This window comes from Schistocerca cancellata, chromosome 2, assembly GCF_023864275.1.
Source record: "Schistocerca cancellata isolate TAMUIC-IGC-003103 chromosome 2, iqSchCanc2.1, whole genome shotgun sequence".
NCBI classification, from domain to species: Eukaryota; Metazoa; Arthropoda; class Insecta; order Orthoptera; family Acrididae; genus Schistocerca; species Schistocerca cancellata.
Genome location: NC_064627.1, coordinates 164,942,753 through 164,961,316, shown reverse-complemented (window position 1 = coordinate 164,961,316; position 18,564 = coordinate 164,942,753). Strand labels below are relative to the sequence as shown.

At 41.8% G+C, this 18,564-nt stretch overlaps 2 protein-coding genes across 8 annotated transcripts in view; one reads left to right on the top strand and one right to left on the bottom strand.

Annotated features, from left to right (window-relative positions):
* The window catches only part of LOC126161461 (proline-rich protein 2-like), a 403,478-nt gene that overhangs the window by 341,146 nt on the left and 43,768 nt on the right, over positions 1–18,564 (top strand). The gene's annotated exons all lie outside the window — the stretch shown is intronic.
* LOC126161458 (proline-rich protein 2-like) overlaps positions 1–18,564 on the bottom strand; it is a 61,022-nt gene that overhangs the window by 15,608 nt on the left and 26,850 nt on the right. Inside the window, exons 1-2 of one of the 3 annotated variants that reach the window (XM_049917282.1) lie at positions 13,102–13,181; positions 11,562–12,041 (exon numbers count right to left, since the gene is read on the bottom strand). The exons of 1 other annotated variant lie outside the window; for it this stretch is intronic. In XM_049917282.1, coding sequence (XP_049773239.1) covers positions 11,718–12,041; positions 13,102–13,140 — 363 coding nt within the window. In that variant the 5' untranslated portion in view covers positions 13,141–13,181 and the 3' untranslated portion in view covers positions 11,562–11,717. Of the gene's footprint in view, positions 1–11,561; positions 12,042–13,101; positions 13,182–18,564 lie in introns of those variants that run through there. One more of the 3 variants, XM_049917283.1, reaches the window with a different exon arrangement.

The following is an 18,564-nucleotide window of genomic DNA, read 5'->3' as shown; positions in this document are numbered from 1 at the left end:
AAGTGGAGCATTCAACAAGGCTTCTCTCAGGTTCACAAATTCAGAATGTGCTTGCTTATCCCAAGACCAAATACTGTTTTTACCTGTCAGTTGACATAATTTAGGTGTGTCTAAAGCAGAGTGATGAATAAATTTACGAAAAAAGTTAATTAAGCCCAAAAAACTGCGTAGTTGCTTTTTTGTCGTAGGAACAGTAATGTCACGTAAAAGCTTGAAGTTTTTCTGGATCAGGTGCAATGCCTTCCGCTGAAATTACGTGTCCAAGAAATTTTATAGAAGTTTTGCCAAAGTGCGATTTACTAAGATTAACTGTAAGTCCTTGTGCATGAAAAGTTTGTAACAGTTGTTCAAGAATCAGATTGTGTTCCGACCAGTTAGCTTCTGCGATAAGAATGTCGTCTACATACGTCGTAATTCTGTCCTTAAGTTCTGTCGGAAGTATTGTGTTCAAACCGCGAATAAAAGCTGCAGAAGAAATAGTTAAGCCGAATGGTAATTTGCAAAATTGATAACAGTCGCCGAAACAGAGAAAAGCTGTGTATTTTCTGCAATTTGGATGAAGTTGAATTTGCCAAAATCCCGATTTCAAATCTAATGTAGAATAAATAGCAGTACCATGAAATTTCTGTAAAAGTTCCTCTAGTGTCTGTGGTCGATCTGTTTCATTAATAATAATGTCATTAATGTGACGTGAATCAAGTACGAGGCGAAGTGAGCCATCTTTTTTCTTAACAATATGTAGCGGGTTTATGTACGGACTAACTGCTGGTTCTATAATTCCTTGATCAAGCATATCCTGCAATTCTTTTTTAACTTGTTCTCTGTGAATATATGGAATGGGATAATGCTTTGCTTTAAATGTGTCGTGCTGTTTCACTTGAAATTCATACATAAAACCGGACATAGTACCAGGAATGTTGTCAAAAACTGGAGCTTGCTGTAAAAGAATTTTGTATAGCTGCGTGCGTTCGTCGTCTGTAGTTGCACTGCTTTGTCTAACTTTATCGGAAATCATTTGCATTACGTCGTAGTCAACTTCGTCTGGAGTATTATAGTTGTGTACGTACGTATCCGTGAACAATGTGGGATTATAGTCTATGTCACGTGTTGCGGAAATGACCTCTGTGCGGTTAATTGTTTGTTCTTCCGCAGATAATGAGTGCTGAAATTCTAAAGCAAGTTGTACATTTTCATCCTTTAACATTAAATAAGAATTTTGAAAATCGATAACTGCGTCGTGTTGTACCAGAAAATTCGTACCTAAAATTACGTCTGTTGTCAATAAAGGAACAATCCAAAAATTAGAGTGGAAAGTATGACCTCCAATACAAAATGATAAATGCGTCTGTAATTTAACGTCTACTCCTTTCACTTTTGTTTTGCCTAAAGGTAATGTCGGATAAGTATTCTCTTTGTTGCACTCGTTAAAAGTCTCCTCATTTATTACTGATATAGGTGATCCAGAATCAATTACTGCTGAGAATTTCGATGAACCAATTTTAATTTCGATGACAGGATGTGAAATAGTTTTCTGAACAAATGGTCTTTCCTGCAAGAGAGTGTCTCTGATATCGTCAAAAGTAATTACATTTTCGTGAACAACATTTTGCGTGTCAAACGTAGTGCTTGTGTTATTGGAAGATGCGTCCTGTACAGTATCTAGTCAGATTCTATCTGACGTGTTATTATTATTAGGAGGATTCTGTGGCATTTCGACTATTTGAACTGTCCTATTACTTCTTCCAGACGTGTTACGCTCTGGATGATACCTACTGTCGGGTTCATTCATGAGAATAGGTTCTTGTCTAAAATTTTGCTGTTGGTATGTCCGACTGTTGTTAGATGTACGCTGAAAATTGTTCTCATTATTTTTACGCCTGTCGTAATAGTCATTCCTATACGGTGTATTGCGATAGGAATTGAAATACTGCCTTCTTTGTATATAGTTGTTTCCTTGCTGTCGTGCGTTACTATTTGTTGGATCTGTGACTATATGTGCACGCGGCGGAACATTAAAGCCTGGTTGACCTTGTGCATTACATTGTTGGTTACGTATACTAACCGGTTGGTTTTGATGTTGTTGCGGTGGAAAACTTCTATTGTTACCAAAATGTGCTTCCTGTTGCTGAAAATTTTGACGATATTGACAATCTGAATTTTGTCTGTGATTTAAGTTCTGGTAGTTGTCGTTCCTAAAGCGTCTGTTACTTTCCCTATTGAAATTACGTCCCTGATCATAATTACTATAAGTTTGTTGACCTTGGTTATTATACGAAAAGTTTTTGTTTACAAATGAATAATCAGATTGCTGTACTTCTAAAAGCTGTAACAGATCCCTGAATGCTAAAATGTTTTCTTTTTGCTGACCCGTTAGAAGTGACACTCTTAATGATCGTGGTAATTTAGAAATGCATAATTGTATAAGTGCAGATTCACTGTACGGTTCACTTAGGTACTGGTTTTGTTGGACCATATGCTCGAAAAATTGCGTGACGCTGGGAAAATTTGTGTTCTCATAATTTGGTAAGCTAATTAACTGATCTTTAATTCCGCGCTGTGTCGTCTTCGACCAGTACGCTGACAGAAAAGCATTCTGGAATTCTTCTACCGAGTAACATTGCCTCGCGATCGGTCTCATACGAGTTGCCGGCTCGCCTTCCAAAAAACTACAAATAAATTCAAGTTTGTGCGTTACAGGCCAAGTCGGTGGAAAAGCAAAACTAAACTGTTGTATCCAATCCAGTGGGTGAATCTGTGTTCTGTCATTCTTAAACACTTTAAATTTTCTCACTGACAGAAAATGTTTGTAATCAAAGTTATCGTCTCTGTATGATGGAACAGGTTCAGGATTATAAGAGAATCTGTTGAACTGTGGTTGTTCGGAATCTAAGTCACGTACTCTTTGTAGATTACCCAAATTATATGCACTGCGTGAATCTGACAAATGTTCGCTAAGTGGCGTCTGCTGTGCTGTGTTATTTGCTGAAATATTTTTTATCTCTGCTACCTCTTGCTGTAAACTCGACAATTTTCTATGCAATGTATTATTAGACGAATCGATCTCATTAATTGTCTGCTTTAGATTTTGAAATTCAGGTGTTTGATTAAATGAAACCGGGGAAGTATCGTCTGATTTATTCTCATTAGTAGTTTCAATAACGTCAATACGACTGGCCAATTCATCACATTTTTCAGTCAGTATTTTTACCTGATCATCGGTTTTAGTGTCAGTGGCATTGATCTGTTTTTGCAATTTACGTGTAGTTTCGTTCAGTTTTTTAACATCAGCTTTGACGACATCGGAATCCTGTGTTAGCTCTAATTGCTCGAGTCTGTCGGTCACTGTTTGAAAATCTGTTGTGTATGTGTCTGTTTTTAATTTAAGATCAGAAATTTCGTCACGTAATTCTGTGTTTGACTGTTTGATGGTATTAATTTCGTCAGACACTGTAGTAATATTATTGTCTACATACGTCTTTTCTTTCGCGAATATTTTACGTTTGTCTTCTTGTCTTTGTGGAGTGATTGTTTCCATGACTTGTCGTTTTACTTTGTTTTGATCTTGAATAAATTTGCGGAAACGCGTATCACTATTTTGTATGTGAAGATTAAAGCGTTCGTCAATCTGAGTATTCTGTTGTTCGAATTTCGCGTCTATCTTTGAATCCATTGTGCGCGAAAGTTCTACCGTCATTGCTTTAAACTCGTCCCGTAATTGTGTAGCTTTTTCAGAGCATTGTTTAGCGACTGTACTAATTTCCGCTCTAAGTGTTTCTGTTGCGGCTGTTTGCATTTCCCTTAATTCCTGAGCAACAGACTTAATTTCTTCGCTGCTTTTTTTTGAACAAGCCTCAATTTCCACGCGCAACTGTTCCTTAGTGTCATGACACTGCGCGGCAACGGCTCTTATTTGTTCACTAAGCTGTCTGGAATTGTCGTCTAATTTTTCATTTAACTGCCTGGAATTGTCGTCTAATTTTTCATTCTGTTGTCTGACCTGTTCACTAAGTTGTTTGAAATTTTCATCAATTTTATTAAATTTTTTGTCCTGTTCACTAAATTGTTGTTTGAAATCTTCACTCTGTTGTTTGAAATTGTTGTCTATTTTCTCTTTAAATTGTTTGTTGTCTTCGCTATTTTGTATCAATATCGCCATAATTTGACCCAATGTAACATTATCTACTCCTTTCTCTGTACCGTTTGACGGTGTATTTGCAAGTGTCGCGTTTTGCGTGACCATTTGGTCATTCTGTAATTTACAAAAACGTTTATCAGTCGAATGTACACTGTCAGACACTATTTCGGAATTGAATAGATCCGTCGTACTTTGAGTATCCTGTTCATTTTCATTAGACAAATTTGTCTGTACGTTACTTGAATTTTCCAAATCGGGTATGTTAAGCTGGGCAGCGCTCATTACAATAGAGCGTTCCGCGTCATCAATTGTCGTCAAATTAACAGACGAGACAATTGAGTTCGTTTGTTCATCATAAAGGTAAAAGTCATCATTAGTGGTTGGAATGCACTGATTGTTAGTGAACGCACGATTATCATCATTACACTGCGCGTCACAAGTCCTATCGGTAACGTTGTTTGAGTCGGTAATCTCATTCATAATACTTCGCGATACGCTATTCACAGTCTTTCGCGGCATTTTTACAATAGTCACAAATATTCACAAAACAAATAAGCACAAATGCAAAAATAATACACAAATACAACAGAGCAACGAATTGCCGTTGACCTGTAGAAAGAAAGTCACAAGTTAATAAAAGCGTAGCGCCAAATCCTAATTATACTTAAGCAAATAAGAGCAGATATCTGACTGTTTTTCAAAAGACTCTCAACGAAATACGATCCTGGCAGGGTCGCCAAGTGTAACCTCCCCACAAAAATTTACACGACAATATTATATAGAAATTGGGAGCCAAATGTAACCTCCCTGCAATGAAATGTACTGACAAAGGCAACAAAAATGAAAAATTCGCAATCTGACTCAAGTATAAGCTCCTCACAAAAAATGAAAGTCGATTCAGTAATAAGAAAATGTCAGTGATAATGATAATTCAATTAAACCGAAATATCGGTCTTTGGCCCTGTGCAAATCAGAATTAAATTCTTACCTCATTGTAACTGCTAGTCAAATTTCTGCTCTTATTGTTGCGCACAGCTTGGAGAAACTGCATTCCAAATAATAATATTCCTTTTTTTTTTTAATTTAACTGAAACTTGTCTTTAAGGGAAGTGGAATGAAATCGTTAATTCAATTAAATAAATTTTTTTTGTAAAATTGCTTTTGAAATCAAAATTATTATTGGGGCACTTGTTGGAAATTAATTACAATAAATAAACTTTACATTATCTGATGATTACCTTAATTAACAATATACCTCATTGAGCATCTTGATCAGAATGCCATGTCGACGCTCCCCGACTGCGTCCCGCTCGCGACGTGACAGGACCAGACCACTACTGAACTGCTGAACTGCTCGCAACATTCGCGCGGTCAAGCGCAGACTAACCACGAAAATGGGCTCTCTGGTCAAAGATTTTAACATGCCTCACCATCGCTGCTATGTTACATACGTGTTTCAAATGTTAACATTAAATATAGATATGAAGGAATGCGGGCTGTCACTTGTGAACAATCGTGCAGCACAGATAAAGGACGGGTTTTATGCAGAGCACCAGGTGAGCACAGAAGCCTGTCTGGAAAATAACTACAAGGCTCTTACATCCTACGCCAATTTCAAGCTTCGCAAGCAGACCGCGGTGCTTTCAACAGATTCGAAAACCATTTTACTTAAACTGAGCAGTTACAGTGGAATCTTGTTTATCAGCTCTCCTACATATATCGATGTAATTTCATATGTAAAATCTACTTTAGAAACAAAAACAAACGCATGTCGGATAAGAAAGATTAGCCAGGTAGATCACGGTGAAGCCTAAATCACAGCGAAGAATTAGGCTACGTATGAAGACAGCAAGGGGTGTGAAATGTGCGAAGCACCGTTTCATACCAGACTCCCGCTACAAGTTGAACCAAAATTCAGAGTGAAGCTTAATTTGAGGCAAGTAGTATGATAGACATTCTAAATACATAAACATACTAAAATTTGGGAATTACAGCCATAAAATAACCTTTGAGTCAATCATTGACTCATGGAGTATTGACAAGAAGGTATCATTTGCAGGAATTTATTGATATACTGACAAAGAGAGGGGTGCCAAAGAGAACTGTCTACGACGAACTGATTTCGGATAGAACAAAGCCCGGTTTGAACAAGTGTACCGAAGTAATCAAGAAATACTTGAGAGGTCTCAAAGAAAGTATGTAAAAGATCTAACTGAAGAGGCCAAAGAATACTGAAAAGGGAACATAGCTAGTCAGTTATATAAAATGTTTGAGTACTACACAAGTCGATAACAGCTCATCAAGGATAATTCTAGCAGAATACGACAAATCTACGTAATATCATTATGGAATAGGAACTGTGCTTTTATAGTATCCTCAACTGTGATCAACACAACGTCTCCCAAATCCGTTAAACAACCATTTTAGAACCAGTTCATCCCTATCGAGAATGAAGGAAATCAAACAACACGCAAGAAAGTTGAACAAGACCTGAAAACTCAGCTACAACCAGTAACGTGGTTCGACTGACACGTCTGTCTGTAGTAAATGTACACTCCTGGAAATGGAAAAAAGAACACATTGACACCGGTGTGTCAGACCCACCATACTCGCTCCGGACACTGCGAGAGGGCTGTACAAGCAATGATCACACGCACGGCACAGCGGACAAACCAGGAACCGCGGTGTTGGCCGTCGAATGGCGCTAGCTGCGCAGCATTTGTGCACCGCCGCCGTCAGTGTCAGCCAGTTTGCCGTGGCATACGGAGCTCCATCGCAGTCTTTAACACTGGTAGCATGCCGCGACAGCGTGGACGTGAACCGTAGGTGCAGTTGACGGACTTTGAGCGAGGGCGTATAGTGGGCATGCGGGAGGCCTGGTGGACGTACCGCCGAATTGCTCAACACGTGGGGCGTGAGGTCTCCACAGTACATCGATGTTGTCGCCAGTGGTCGGCGGAAGGTGCACGTGCCCGTCGACCTGGGACCGGACCGCAGCGACGCACGGATGCACGCCAAGACCGTAGGATCCTACGCAGTGCCGTAGGGGACCGCACCGCCACTTCCCAGCAAATTAGGGACACTGTTGCTCCTGGGGTATCGGCGAGGACCATTCGCAACCGTCTCCATGAAGCTGGGCTACGGTCCCGCACACCGTTAGGCCGTCTTCCGCTCACGCCCCAACATCGTGCAGCCCGCCTCCAGTGGTGTCGCGACAGGCGTGAATGGAGGGACGAATGGAGACGTGTCGTCTTCAGCGATGAGAGTCGCTTCTGCCATGGTGCCAATGATGGTCGTATGCGTGTTTGGCGCCGTGCAGGTGAGCGCCACAATCAGGACTGCATACGACCGAGGCACACAGGGCCAACACCCGGCATCATGGTGTGGGGAGCGATCTCCTACACTGGCCGTACACCACTGGTGATCGTCGAGGGGACACTGAATAGTGCACGGTACATCCAAACCGTCATCGAACCCATCGTTCTACCATTCCTAGACCGGCAAGGGAACTTGCTGTTCCAACAGGACAATGCACGTCCGCATGTATCCCGTGCCACCCAACGTGCTCTAGAAGGTGTAAGTCAACTACCCTGGCCAGCAAGATCTCCGGATCTGTCCCCCATTGAGCATGTTTGGGACTGGATGAAGCGTCGTCTCACGCGGTCTGCACGTCCAGCATGAACGCTGGTCCAACTGAGGCGCCAGGTGGAAATGGCATGGCAAGCCGTTCCACAGGACTACATCCAGCATCTCTACGATCGTCTCCATGGGAGAATAGCAGCCTGCATTGCTGCGAAAGGTGGATATACACTGTACTAGTGCCGACATTGTGCATGCTCTGTTGCCTGTGTCTATGTGCCTGTGGTTCTGTCAGTGTGATCATGTGATGTATCTGACCCCAGGAATGTGTCAATAAAGTTTCCCCTTCCTGGGACAATGAATTCACGGTGTTCTTATTTCAATTTCCAGGAGTGTATTACAAGCCGCAACGCGTATTGTATCGTACACTGAGGTGACAAAGTAATGGGACAGTGAATCCAGATATACAGATGGCAATAGTGTCGTGTACACAAGGAGTAAAAGGGCAGTGCATTTTCGGAGCTGTCACTTTTTCTCATTTCGAAAAGGTTTTCGGCATGATTGTGGCAGCACGACGGGAATTTGCAGACTTTGAAAGCTAAATAATAGTTGAAGCTAAACGCACGGGACATACCACTTTGTAAAGCGTTAAAGAATTCAATATTCCGACATCCACAATGTCCAGAGACTGCCGACAACACCATATCTGGGGCATTACCTCTCATCACGGCAACGCAGTGGCCGACGGCCTTCACATAACGACTGAGAGCAGTGCCGTTGGCGTAGATTTGTCACGGCTAATAGGCGTGCAATACTGCGTGAAACAGACACATAAATCAATGTCGGTCTTACAACGAACGTATCCGTTAGGACAGTGCACCGAAATTTGTCGTAAATGGTCTGTGGCAGCAGACGACGGACATGAGGCATTTGCCAGCAGCACGACGTCGCCTACAGCGCCTCTCTTGGGCTCGTAACTATATCGGTTGGACCCGAGAGTACCGGAAAATCGTGGTCTGGTCAGATGAAACCCGATTTCAGTTCCTAAGAGCTGATGGTAAGGTTAGATTGTGGCGGAGACTTCCCAAGGCCATGGACCTAAGTTGTCAACAAGGCACTGTGCGAGCTGGTGGTGCCTCCATAACGGTGCAAGCTGTGTTTACATGGAATGGACTGGGCTCTCTGGTCCAACTGAACAGATCATTGAGTGTAAATTGTTACATTCAGCTACCTGGAGATCATTTGAAGCCATTCATGAACTTCATGTTCCCAAAAAAGAATGTAATTTTTATGAATGACAATGCACCATGTCTCTAGGTCACAATTCTTCGCAGTTGATCCTGAACCGGAAACACTTTCGCAACTACAGACGCCTGTAGTGGTGGCATGTGTCCATATTTCTGTAGGGGCTTCCAGCGACTTGTTGAGACCATGCCACGTTGAGTTGCTGCACTGTATCGGGATAAAGGAAATCCTCATCATTATCATCACACGTTACAGTGACTAGATTAGACTATGTAAAAAATTGGACTGTGTAAAAATTGGGACTTTGTACGGGCGTTGATACCCGCGCAGGTGAGCTCACCACGTACCAAACATCATTATCATCTGCCCAGCCTATGAGGTACGATATCTGTAATGAGACGTGGTCACCCAGCCACACGACATCTGGACGTGGTTTCATCTTGCTTTCGCCAAATGCGAAGACACACCATAGCACACCTTGAGCACCAACAAGTTGTGCAGTATCCGAAATGCTCTCACTGAGCATCCGGGCCATTGCAATCTGCCCTCGCCCGAACTCAGACAGATCGCGTGACTTCCCCCTTCTACATATGGACAGCACGCTCTCTGATACTACATGAACCGAACGCCTATCTGACTGGCAGTCGTTCCTCGCCAGGTGACGCTGCTGCCACCTGGACAGGTTTTTTACACACACATCAAAAAAGTTTGAGATAGAGATCAACATAAACATCATTTCCGCCCCTTTTATGGTCATGAAAACCACACATTGCACGTTGTTCCGCCATACAGCGAGACCTTCAGATGCGTTGGTCCAGATTTCTAAACACACCGGCACCTCTAATACGCAGTAGCACGTCCTCTTGCATTGATGCTTGCCTGTAATAGTCATGGCATACTATCCACAAGTTCATCAAGGCATTGTTGGTCCAGATTGTCCCACTCCCCAATGACGATTTGGCATAGATCCATGAGAGTGGTTGCTGGGTCACGTCGTCTATAAACAGCTTTTTCAATCTATGCCAGGCATGTACGATAGGGTTCATGTCTGTAGAACATGCTGGCCATTCTAGTCGACCGATGTCGTTATCCTGAAAGAAGTCATTCACAGGATGTGCATGATGGGGGCGAAGACTGTCGTCCATGAACTCGAATGCCTTGGCAATATGCTGCCGACATTGTTGCGCTATCGGTCGGAGGATACCATTCACAAATCGTACAGCCCTTACGGCGCTTTCCATGACCACCAGCGGCGTACGTCGGCCCCACATAACCCCAAAACATCAGGGAACCTCCGTTTTGCAGCACTCGCTGAACACTTTGTCTAAGGCGTTAGCCTTTCCGGAATGCCTCCAAACATGTCTCCGACGACTGTCAAGTTGCAGGCATATGCGACACTCGTCGGTGAAGAGAACGTGATGCCAGTCCATTCGGCATGTTGTTGTGCCCATCTGTACGCGCTGCATGGTGTCGTGGTTGCAAAGATGGACCTCGCCATGGACGTCGTGAGTGAAGTTGCGCGTCATGCAGCATATTGCGCACAGTTTGAGTCGTAACACGACTTCCTGTGCCTGTACGAAAAGCATTATTCAACATGGTGTCGTTGCTGTCAGGGTTCCCCCGAGACAAAATCCACAGGTAGCGGTCAGCTATTGCAGTAGTAGCCCTTCGGCAGCCTGAGTGAGGCTTGTCATCGACAGTTCCTGTCTCTCTGTATCTCCTCCACGTGCTAACATTTTCGTATGCAGGAGTGAAGCTAGAGATGGGCCTCCTGTTCCCGCATCACTTGATGCATCAGCACTTCCCCCCCCCCCCCCCCATTTTTCTGGGTTATACCACTACTTATTTACATATATTTGCCACTTTGTTGTTGTGGCTACATATCATAATAGTCTTAATTCAGAAGAATTTCAGTTCTTCATTAAGAAAATTGGAATACTAAAGAATATCAGAAGTCCTTATTAAGCCTCTGGACACGCTGCCGTGCCTACATGTGTCACTGAGATTTACAAAAATATGTTTCAAAATAGACAGTACCTACTCCCAAGTACACATGAAAGGTCAGAGGTGATGGCGCCACTGCTGGTGATGACATTTCCTGAGTAGTTATGTAACATACTTACCTGATACACAATGGCAAGGTCTCTGCCATAACCCACGTAACTAAAATGAAGCAGAAGTATACTTCAAGAACATTTCTGACGACTATTCAGTGCAGTATCGTTTCAACATTGGTGCTAGCTACCAGTTATTGTCTCTAAAATACCAGTTCCGTCGTACTCCAATAGCCATCACACAAATTTGTTTCTCTATCATTCTACCAGAAAAGATATCTATAACGGGTACTAAGGAGTGCATAACTTAAATATCTTTGGATTCATAGCCTAGGTGGCGAAGTGCACACTCAATTAGAAATTAGAAGACTTCGCAACATAGAGAACATTCTGAACTTACACAGAAAAGTTCTGGATGAATTATAAAAGTTCTCCTATGTCTATGTTAACTTTACCTTGATCTCAAACTCATTATCCTGCAAAGGAGTTACAGTTTTCGACATACAAGTTATTCGTTATAGTTTACAGAAGATGGAAACATTTATGGAGATTTTTAGATGCTCATTTAATGACAAAAAATTTTACAAAGCGGTTCACAGAACACTTCCATCAATTAAGTTAGATCCTGTTAATTGTAAATATCAAGTTTGAACTCCCTTGATGTTTCACAGATGCAATAATGTTAACCATCAGAGTCCACCAGTTCAAAAAAGCCAAAGTCCCCCAGAGGGTGGCCCTGGTGGGCCAGTAGGCTGAGGTTCACCAGTTGGCTGGGGTCCTCCAGTTGGTTCAGGACCTCCAGTAGGTGGGCCTGGTGGTCCAGTTGGTTGAGGACCCCCAGTAGGTGGACCTGTTGGTTCAGGACCTCCAGTAGGTGTGCCTGGTGGACCAGTTGGTTCAGGACCGCCAGTAGGCTGACCTGTTGGATCAGGACCTCCAGTTGGTGGGCCAGGTGGTCCAGTTGGTTGTGGCCCTTCAGTTGGTCCAGGTGGGCCAGGTGGAGTCTCCTGGCTGCGGCATGCTGCCACCTGTAGTGCAATGGTGTGCTATGTAGTACATCTTACATTCTCTTTTGGATGAGTTGATAGTAACAATATGAATGCAACACTATTCGACAACATTGCAGTTGCTAGTATGTACTAGCAACATGAGCCACATAGGTTTTCTCGCTATTTGGTATACAGAGATATGTTCTCTTACTCAAGAACTGTTGAACGTCTCATGGACCTCTAGGGAGCATAGACTTATAGCGGATATGACGAATATCGTAGAGGACTGTCATGTGCGCGAAGCAGAGAAGTAACTAGTATGAAAGCTTCGCTAGTCCCAACAAACTGCATCAGTTGCAAACATTTCACAGACGAGGTGAGTAACGAGGAAGTGCAAAATTATCCAGTTATGTCTTCTTTTTGGGATTTGACAGCTGGGCAAAACGTTTGCTAACACAGCTATCAACAACAATCTGATATACTTATCGCAAAATGTTACTTCGCTATCATTATTCTGTATATATTCGTCAAGGGCACATACACAAACAGAGGAAGAAAGAAAAAAGATCAAAGATTAACAACTTGTTGATAGCGGGATCATTAGACGAGGAACAACCTCACATTTTTATTTTCATGGGAATCCTCCGTATTTTATCAAAGGAAAGAGAGCGACATATGCTTTAAGTGGTTCAGGAGTAAAATCTAAAGCAAAAGCTGGATGATCAGCGAGGAATTTGAATGCCATTCTCCCGAACTGATACCCCAATATCTCAACCTCTGCGCTCGCTCGCACTGTGAACTGACAACCTACAGTCGGTTGGATGGAGCTCCACTTTCTCGCGGAAAAAATAAAGTGTGGACTTGCTTCACGTGCTGATGTATGAATTACTACAGTGTCCTCAAATGCATAACATAACAAAGTTTTCTCTTTTATATGCGAGAACAGAATGTTATGAACACAGAAATCAGTACCAATAAATACTCATTCTTACGTCTACAGCCGACTGTAGATAGGATGTAGTCTTGAATGTGCTAGTAATGGTATATGAAGCACAAATTTCTATTTGAATTTTAACAATCTTCAGCCCGCAGTACTCACCAGAAGACACAGAAGGAGAGCTGCCACTGTTGCCCTCATGGTGATGGAAGTGCTGAGGTGAGTGCGGGCCACAGAGCTTTTATAAGGCTCGCCAACGCCTGATGTGGAGTATTCGTGATTGCGTGACTCTTCAACAAAGAAACCGAACAGAGACCGCAACCCAAGTCAGACAATGGACGATTTGGTTTGTATCACAAGGCTACAGAACACAGCTGCGGCCATTTGAATAGCATACTGTCGTTTAGTTTTACGTCGATAAATGTATGTCCCAAGTTGTCAAAAGTGTTTGAAAACCCCACATTTGTAAAGGAAAATCCAACAATGATAAGGTAGGTATTACTTTTATGTAACGAGGAGGTAGTATGTGATACTTTGCTTATTTGAAGAGCAATTGACGAGTCAACCTGGGAAAACTCTGTATAATCGCTTTCCAGGTAGTCATGGCCTAACCTAACACTCCACTGCAGCCAACTGTTAATAGTCACATAGTTATAAATATTTTTTTGTCCTGCAAAAATGGATGTGGTGGTTAGTGTATTAGAGCAGGAGAGAGCGTTGTATTTCGAACTCTGTTCAGACTTTGGCCTCTAGCCAGAACTTCAACAGAAGCATCACGTATTCTTTTATTCATTTTCGAAATGCTAGCATTCACTTATGTGTGCTGCAGTCTCTTCTGTAACTATAAAATATACTCGGACTAAGTAAGTTTATGTTCGAAATGTGAAAAACTGTCCCCTGGTACAGCATGATTATCCACCTAGGATTAAATACTTTATTCAGATTTAAACGTCTTGCAGTCGACATAATCATCTAAATAATGCGTTTAATAATCTACACGTTACATCAGCACTCTACTACATACTGATAGTTAGTAAGTGAAGCCAAGTTAAAAAGTATTATAAAAACCCAGGTACAGGTGGAAAACAATTCGAAACAGACGCTGTAGGCAACTAACACAGATTTCCGTTTTAGAGATGGAAAATTCCTTAATGATACTCAGTTCAGTTGCAAATATTACGTGTTTCATGGAGGCAAACCATCTTCCATTTCCATATACAGGATGGTGTCCGACCGACAAAGTATGGTTTATCCATCTCACATTCTGTAACAAGTTTTAAGGATATATAGCATTTTAATCACTACAAAACTACACAACTGAAGATTTCACAATGTCCTCCAAATAGTTTCGCTGTATGATACATCACTTACTTGTGTATAAGTCGTCATATTTACGAATGCTACACACAGAACAACCTGATGTTCCACTACAACAAGCCGGTAGACACTCTGGAAACTGCATATGGCGGTTTCTATCACGCATTCCTCCACGGATTCTTAAGTTCTCTAACGCTATAGATACAGCAATAAGGAATAGCGCAGTAGGCAGTACAGTTGAAGAGGAATAGACATCTCTAAAAAGGGCCATCACAGAAGTTGGGAAGGAAAACATAGGTACAAAGAAGGTAGCTGCGAAGAAACCATGGGTAACAGAAGAAATACTTCAGTTGATTGATGAAAGGAGGAAGTACAAACATGTTCCGGGAAAATCAGGAATACAGAAATACAAGTCGCTGAGGAATGAAATAAATAGGAAGTGCAGGGAAGCTAAGACGAAATGGCTGCAGGAAAAATGTGAAGACATCGAAAAAGATATGATTGTCGGAAGGACAGACTCAGCATACAGGAAAGTCAAAACAACCTTTGGTGACATTAAAAGCAACGGTGGTAACATTAAGAGTGCAACGGGAATTCCACTGTTAAATGCAGAGGAGAGAGCAGATAGGTGGAAAGAATACATTGAAAGCCTCTATGAGGGTGAAGATTTGTCTGAAGAAGAAACAGGAGTCGATTTAGAAGAGATAGGGGATCCAGTATTAGAATCGGAATTTAAAAGAGCTTTGGAGGACTTACGGTCAAATAAGGCAGAAGGGATAGATAACATTCCATCAGAATTTCTAAAATCATTGGGGGAAGTGGCAACAAAACGACTATTCACGTTGGTGTGTAGAATATATGAGTCTGGCGATATACCATCTGACTTTCGGAAAAGCATCATCCACACAATTCCGAAGACGGCAAGAGCTGACAAGTGCGAGAATTAACGCACAATCAGCTTAACAGCTCATGCATCGAAGCTGCTTACAAGAATAATATACAGAAGAATGGAAAAGAAAATAGAGAATGCGCTAGGTGACGATCAGTTTGGCTTTAGGAAAAGTAAAGGGACGAGAGAGGCAATTCTGACGTTACGGCTAATAATGAAAGCAAGGCTAAAGAAAAATCAAGACACTTTCATAGGATTTGTCGACCTGGAAAAAGCGTTCGACAATATAAAATGGTGCAAGCTGTTCGAGATTCTGAAAAAAGTAGGGGTAAGCTATAGGGAGAGACGGGTCATATACAATATGTACAACAACCAAGAGGGAATAATAAGAGTGGACGATCAAGAACGAAGTGCTCGTATTAAGAAGGGTGTAAGACAAGGCTGTAGCCTTTCGCCCCTACTCTTCAATCTGTACATCGAGGAAGCAATGATGGAAATAAAAGAAAGGTTCAGGACTGGAAATAAAATACAAGGTGAAAGGATATCAATGATACGATTCGCTGATGACATTGCTATCCTGAGTGAAAGTGAAGAAGAATTAAATGATCTGCTGAACGGAATAACAGTCTAATGAGTACGCAGTATGGTTTGAGAGTAAATCGGAGAAAGACGAAGGTAATGAGAAGTAGTAGAAATGAGAACAGCGAGAAACTTAACATCAGGATTGATGGTCATGAAGTCAATGAAGTTAAGGAATTCTGCTACCTTGGCAGTAAAATAACCAATGACGGACGAAGCAAGGAGGACATCAAAAGCAGACTCGCTATGGCAAAAAAGGCATTTCAGACCAAGAGAAGTCTACTAATATCAAATATCGGCCTTAATTTGAGGAAGAAATTTCTGAAGATGTACGTCTGGAGTACAGCATTGTATGGTAGTGAAACATGGACTGTGGGAAAACCGGAACAGAAGAGAATCGAAGCATTTGAGATGTGGTGCTATAGACGAATGTTGAAAATTAGGTGGACTGATAAGGTAAGGAATGGGGAGGTTCTACGCAGAATCGGAGAGGAAAGGAATATGTGGAAAACACTGATAAGGAGAAGGGACAGGATGATAGGACATCTGCTAAGACATGAGGGAATGACTTCCATGGTACTAGAGGGAGTTGTAGAGGGCAAAAACTGTAGAGGAAGACAGAGACTGGAATACGTCAAGCAAATAATTGAGGACGTAGGTTGCAAGTGCTACTCTGAGATGAAGAGGTTAGCACAGGAAAGGAATTCGTGGCGGGCCGCATCAAACCAGTCAGTTGACTGATGACCAAAAAAAAAAAAATACGAGAATACAGTAATATCTTCTTGATGTTGATATTGTCCCTTTATGGTGAATAGAAGAATGCCACTGCGGAGTATGTAGTAAATTGTAAACAACACGGAAAAAATTGGAGGGAAGGAAGTTTCATGTAAGGCTAAAGATTACCGTCGAGTTTAAGGTATTCATTTGGTTCGAAGGTTGGTTCGCTATATGTCTACGGAAAATCCACTATTTCTATTAAACTACATGGAACCCAAAAACGTAAGGGATAAAAATTAATCTGGAAATGTGAAATACGGATATACGATGTAGAAAGTAGGACTTTCGTAGTTTGTAGAAAATGGGCACTGCAGTCAGTGTGATTAAGTGGAATTAAAGGCACAGAATGAATTCAGTCGCTTTGTCAGAATTTCACTGTAAGGAAATTGGCATTACCGATATTGAAAAGTGGACAGTTTCTTATGTAGCCGGTCTTTAGGGACAGTTTCAGGTTGAGGCATGCGTTTCAAAGAGAGCAGGAGTGTTTACAGGTGGTACGAATATATTATTAGCGTAGCATGTAGATACGAAGGAATACAGGGTGCCATTTGTGAACAATGAAACAGCACAGTTGAAGAATGAGTTCTATGCATAGTAGGAGGTGACTGCGGAAGCCGTCCAGAAAATGTCTGCAAAGCTCTCACATGCTATACAGATGCCAAGTTTGGAGGAGAAACAATGATGCATTCTGCAGATCCAGGAAAAAGTGTTGTTCAGGGGTTTTCAGACTATCCGATGCTTCCAAGGGGCAAAGCAGAGTTATTGATAGATACGCTTTGTTTCTACAGTTCCATGTACAAAAGTTGAATAGTTCTGTGGACTTACGTAAAAATTATGATCACTATTCTGAACTGCTGAATAGATGTAATTAGAGAGGAACAAATTCGTTCCCCATTTATATCTACATGGATACTCTGCAAATCACATTTATGTGCCTGGCAGAGGGTTCATTGAACCATCTTCACAATTCTCTATTATTCCAATCTCGTATAGCGTGCGGAAAGAATTGAAACATCCCCTTAGAAAAATTTTATAAATGACAGTGCTGATAAACCTCTTACGTTATTTGATTTCTCGTATAGCGTGCGGAAAGAATTGAAACATCCCCTTGGAAAAATTTTATAAATGACAGTGCTGATAAACCTCTTACGTTATTTGATTTTCCAACAGCTGAGGAAAACTGAACGTGCTTAGATGTTTCTCTCTTTACTTATTCTGATCATCAGTAAACTGACACACAATATTTTTTAGCGCAACGCAATCTGACTTTCAATGAACCCTACAAAAGAATTGCCGTGACTAACTATGACCTATACCTTGCATGAATCACTTACCTCACAAAAAACTTCGTTACTCGAACTACTGCAATACAGCTAGCGCCGATACTGCCAGCTAAATAAAGGATTCTGACTACTGAAGGCACTACCTACTGACAGGCATAGTCGAAAGATATATATCAGTTCATGATATACAGTATTACAGGTTTACTCTTTCTGATGGACACACGTCAAGATCGCTCTCAAAATTCTGCCATCTCTCTCCCCACATTCACCACTGCTGGCGGCTCACCTCCAACTGCGCAACGTTACGCGCTGTTCGCGTCTAATTGCCCAACACTACAATAGCAATATTCCAACAATGTAAATCAGCCACAGACTGCACACAGCACAGTCAGTGATTTTCATACAGAGCGCTACGTGGCGTCACCAACACAAAAATCTAAACAGCCTACTTACAGAATGAACTCCTATATCTTTCCGTACGAGCTCTGATTTCCCTTATTTTATCATGGTGATCGTTCCTCACTATGTAGGTCCGTGTCAACAAAATATTTTCGCGTTCAGAGGAGAAAGTTGGCGATTGGAATTTCGTGACAAGATTCCGTCGCAACGAAAAAAGCCTTTATTTTAATAATTCCCAGCCCAAAGCCTGTATCATTTCTGTGACACTCTCACCCGTATTTCGCGATAATAGAAAACGTGCTGCCTTTCCTGGAAATTTTTCGATGTACTCCGTCAGTCCTATCTGGTAAGGATCCCACACCGCGCAGCAGTATTCTAAAA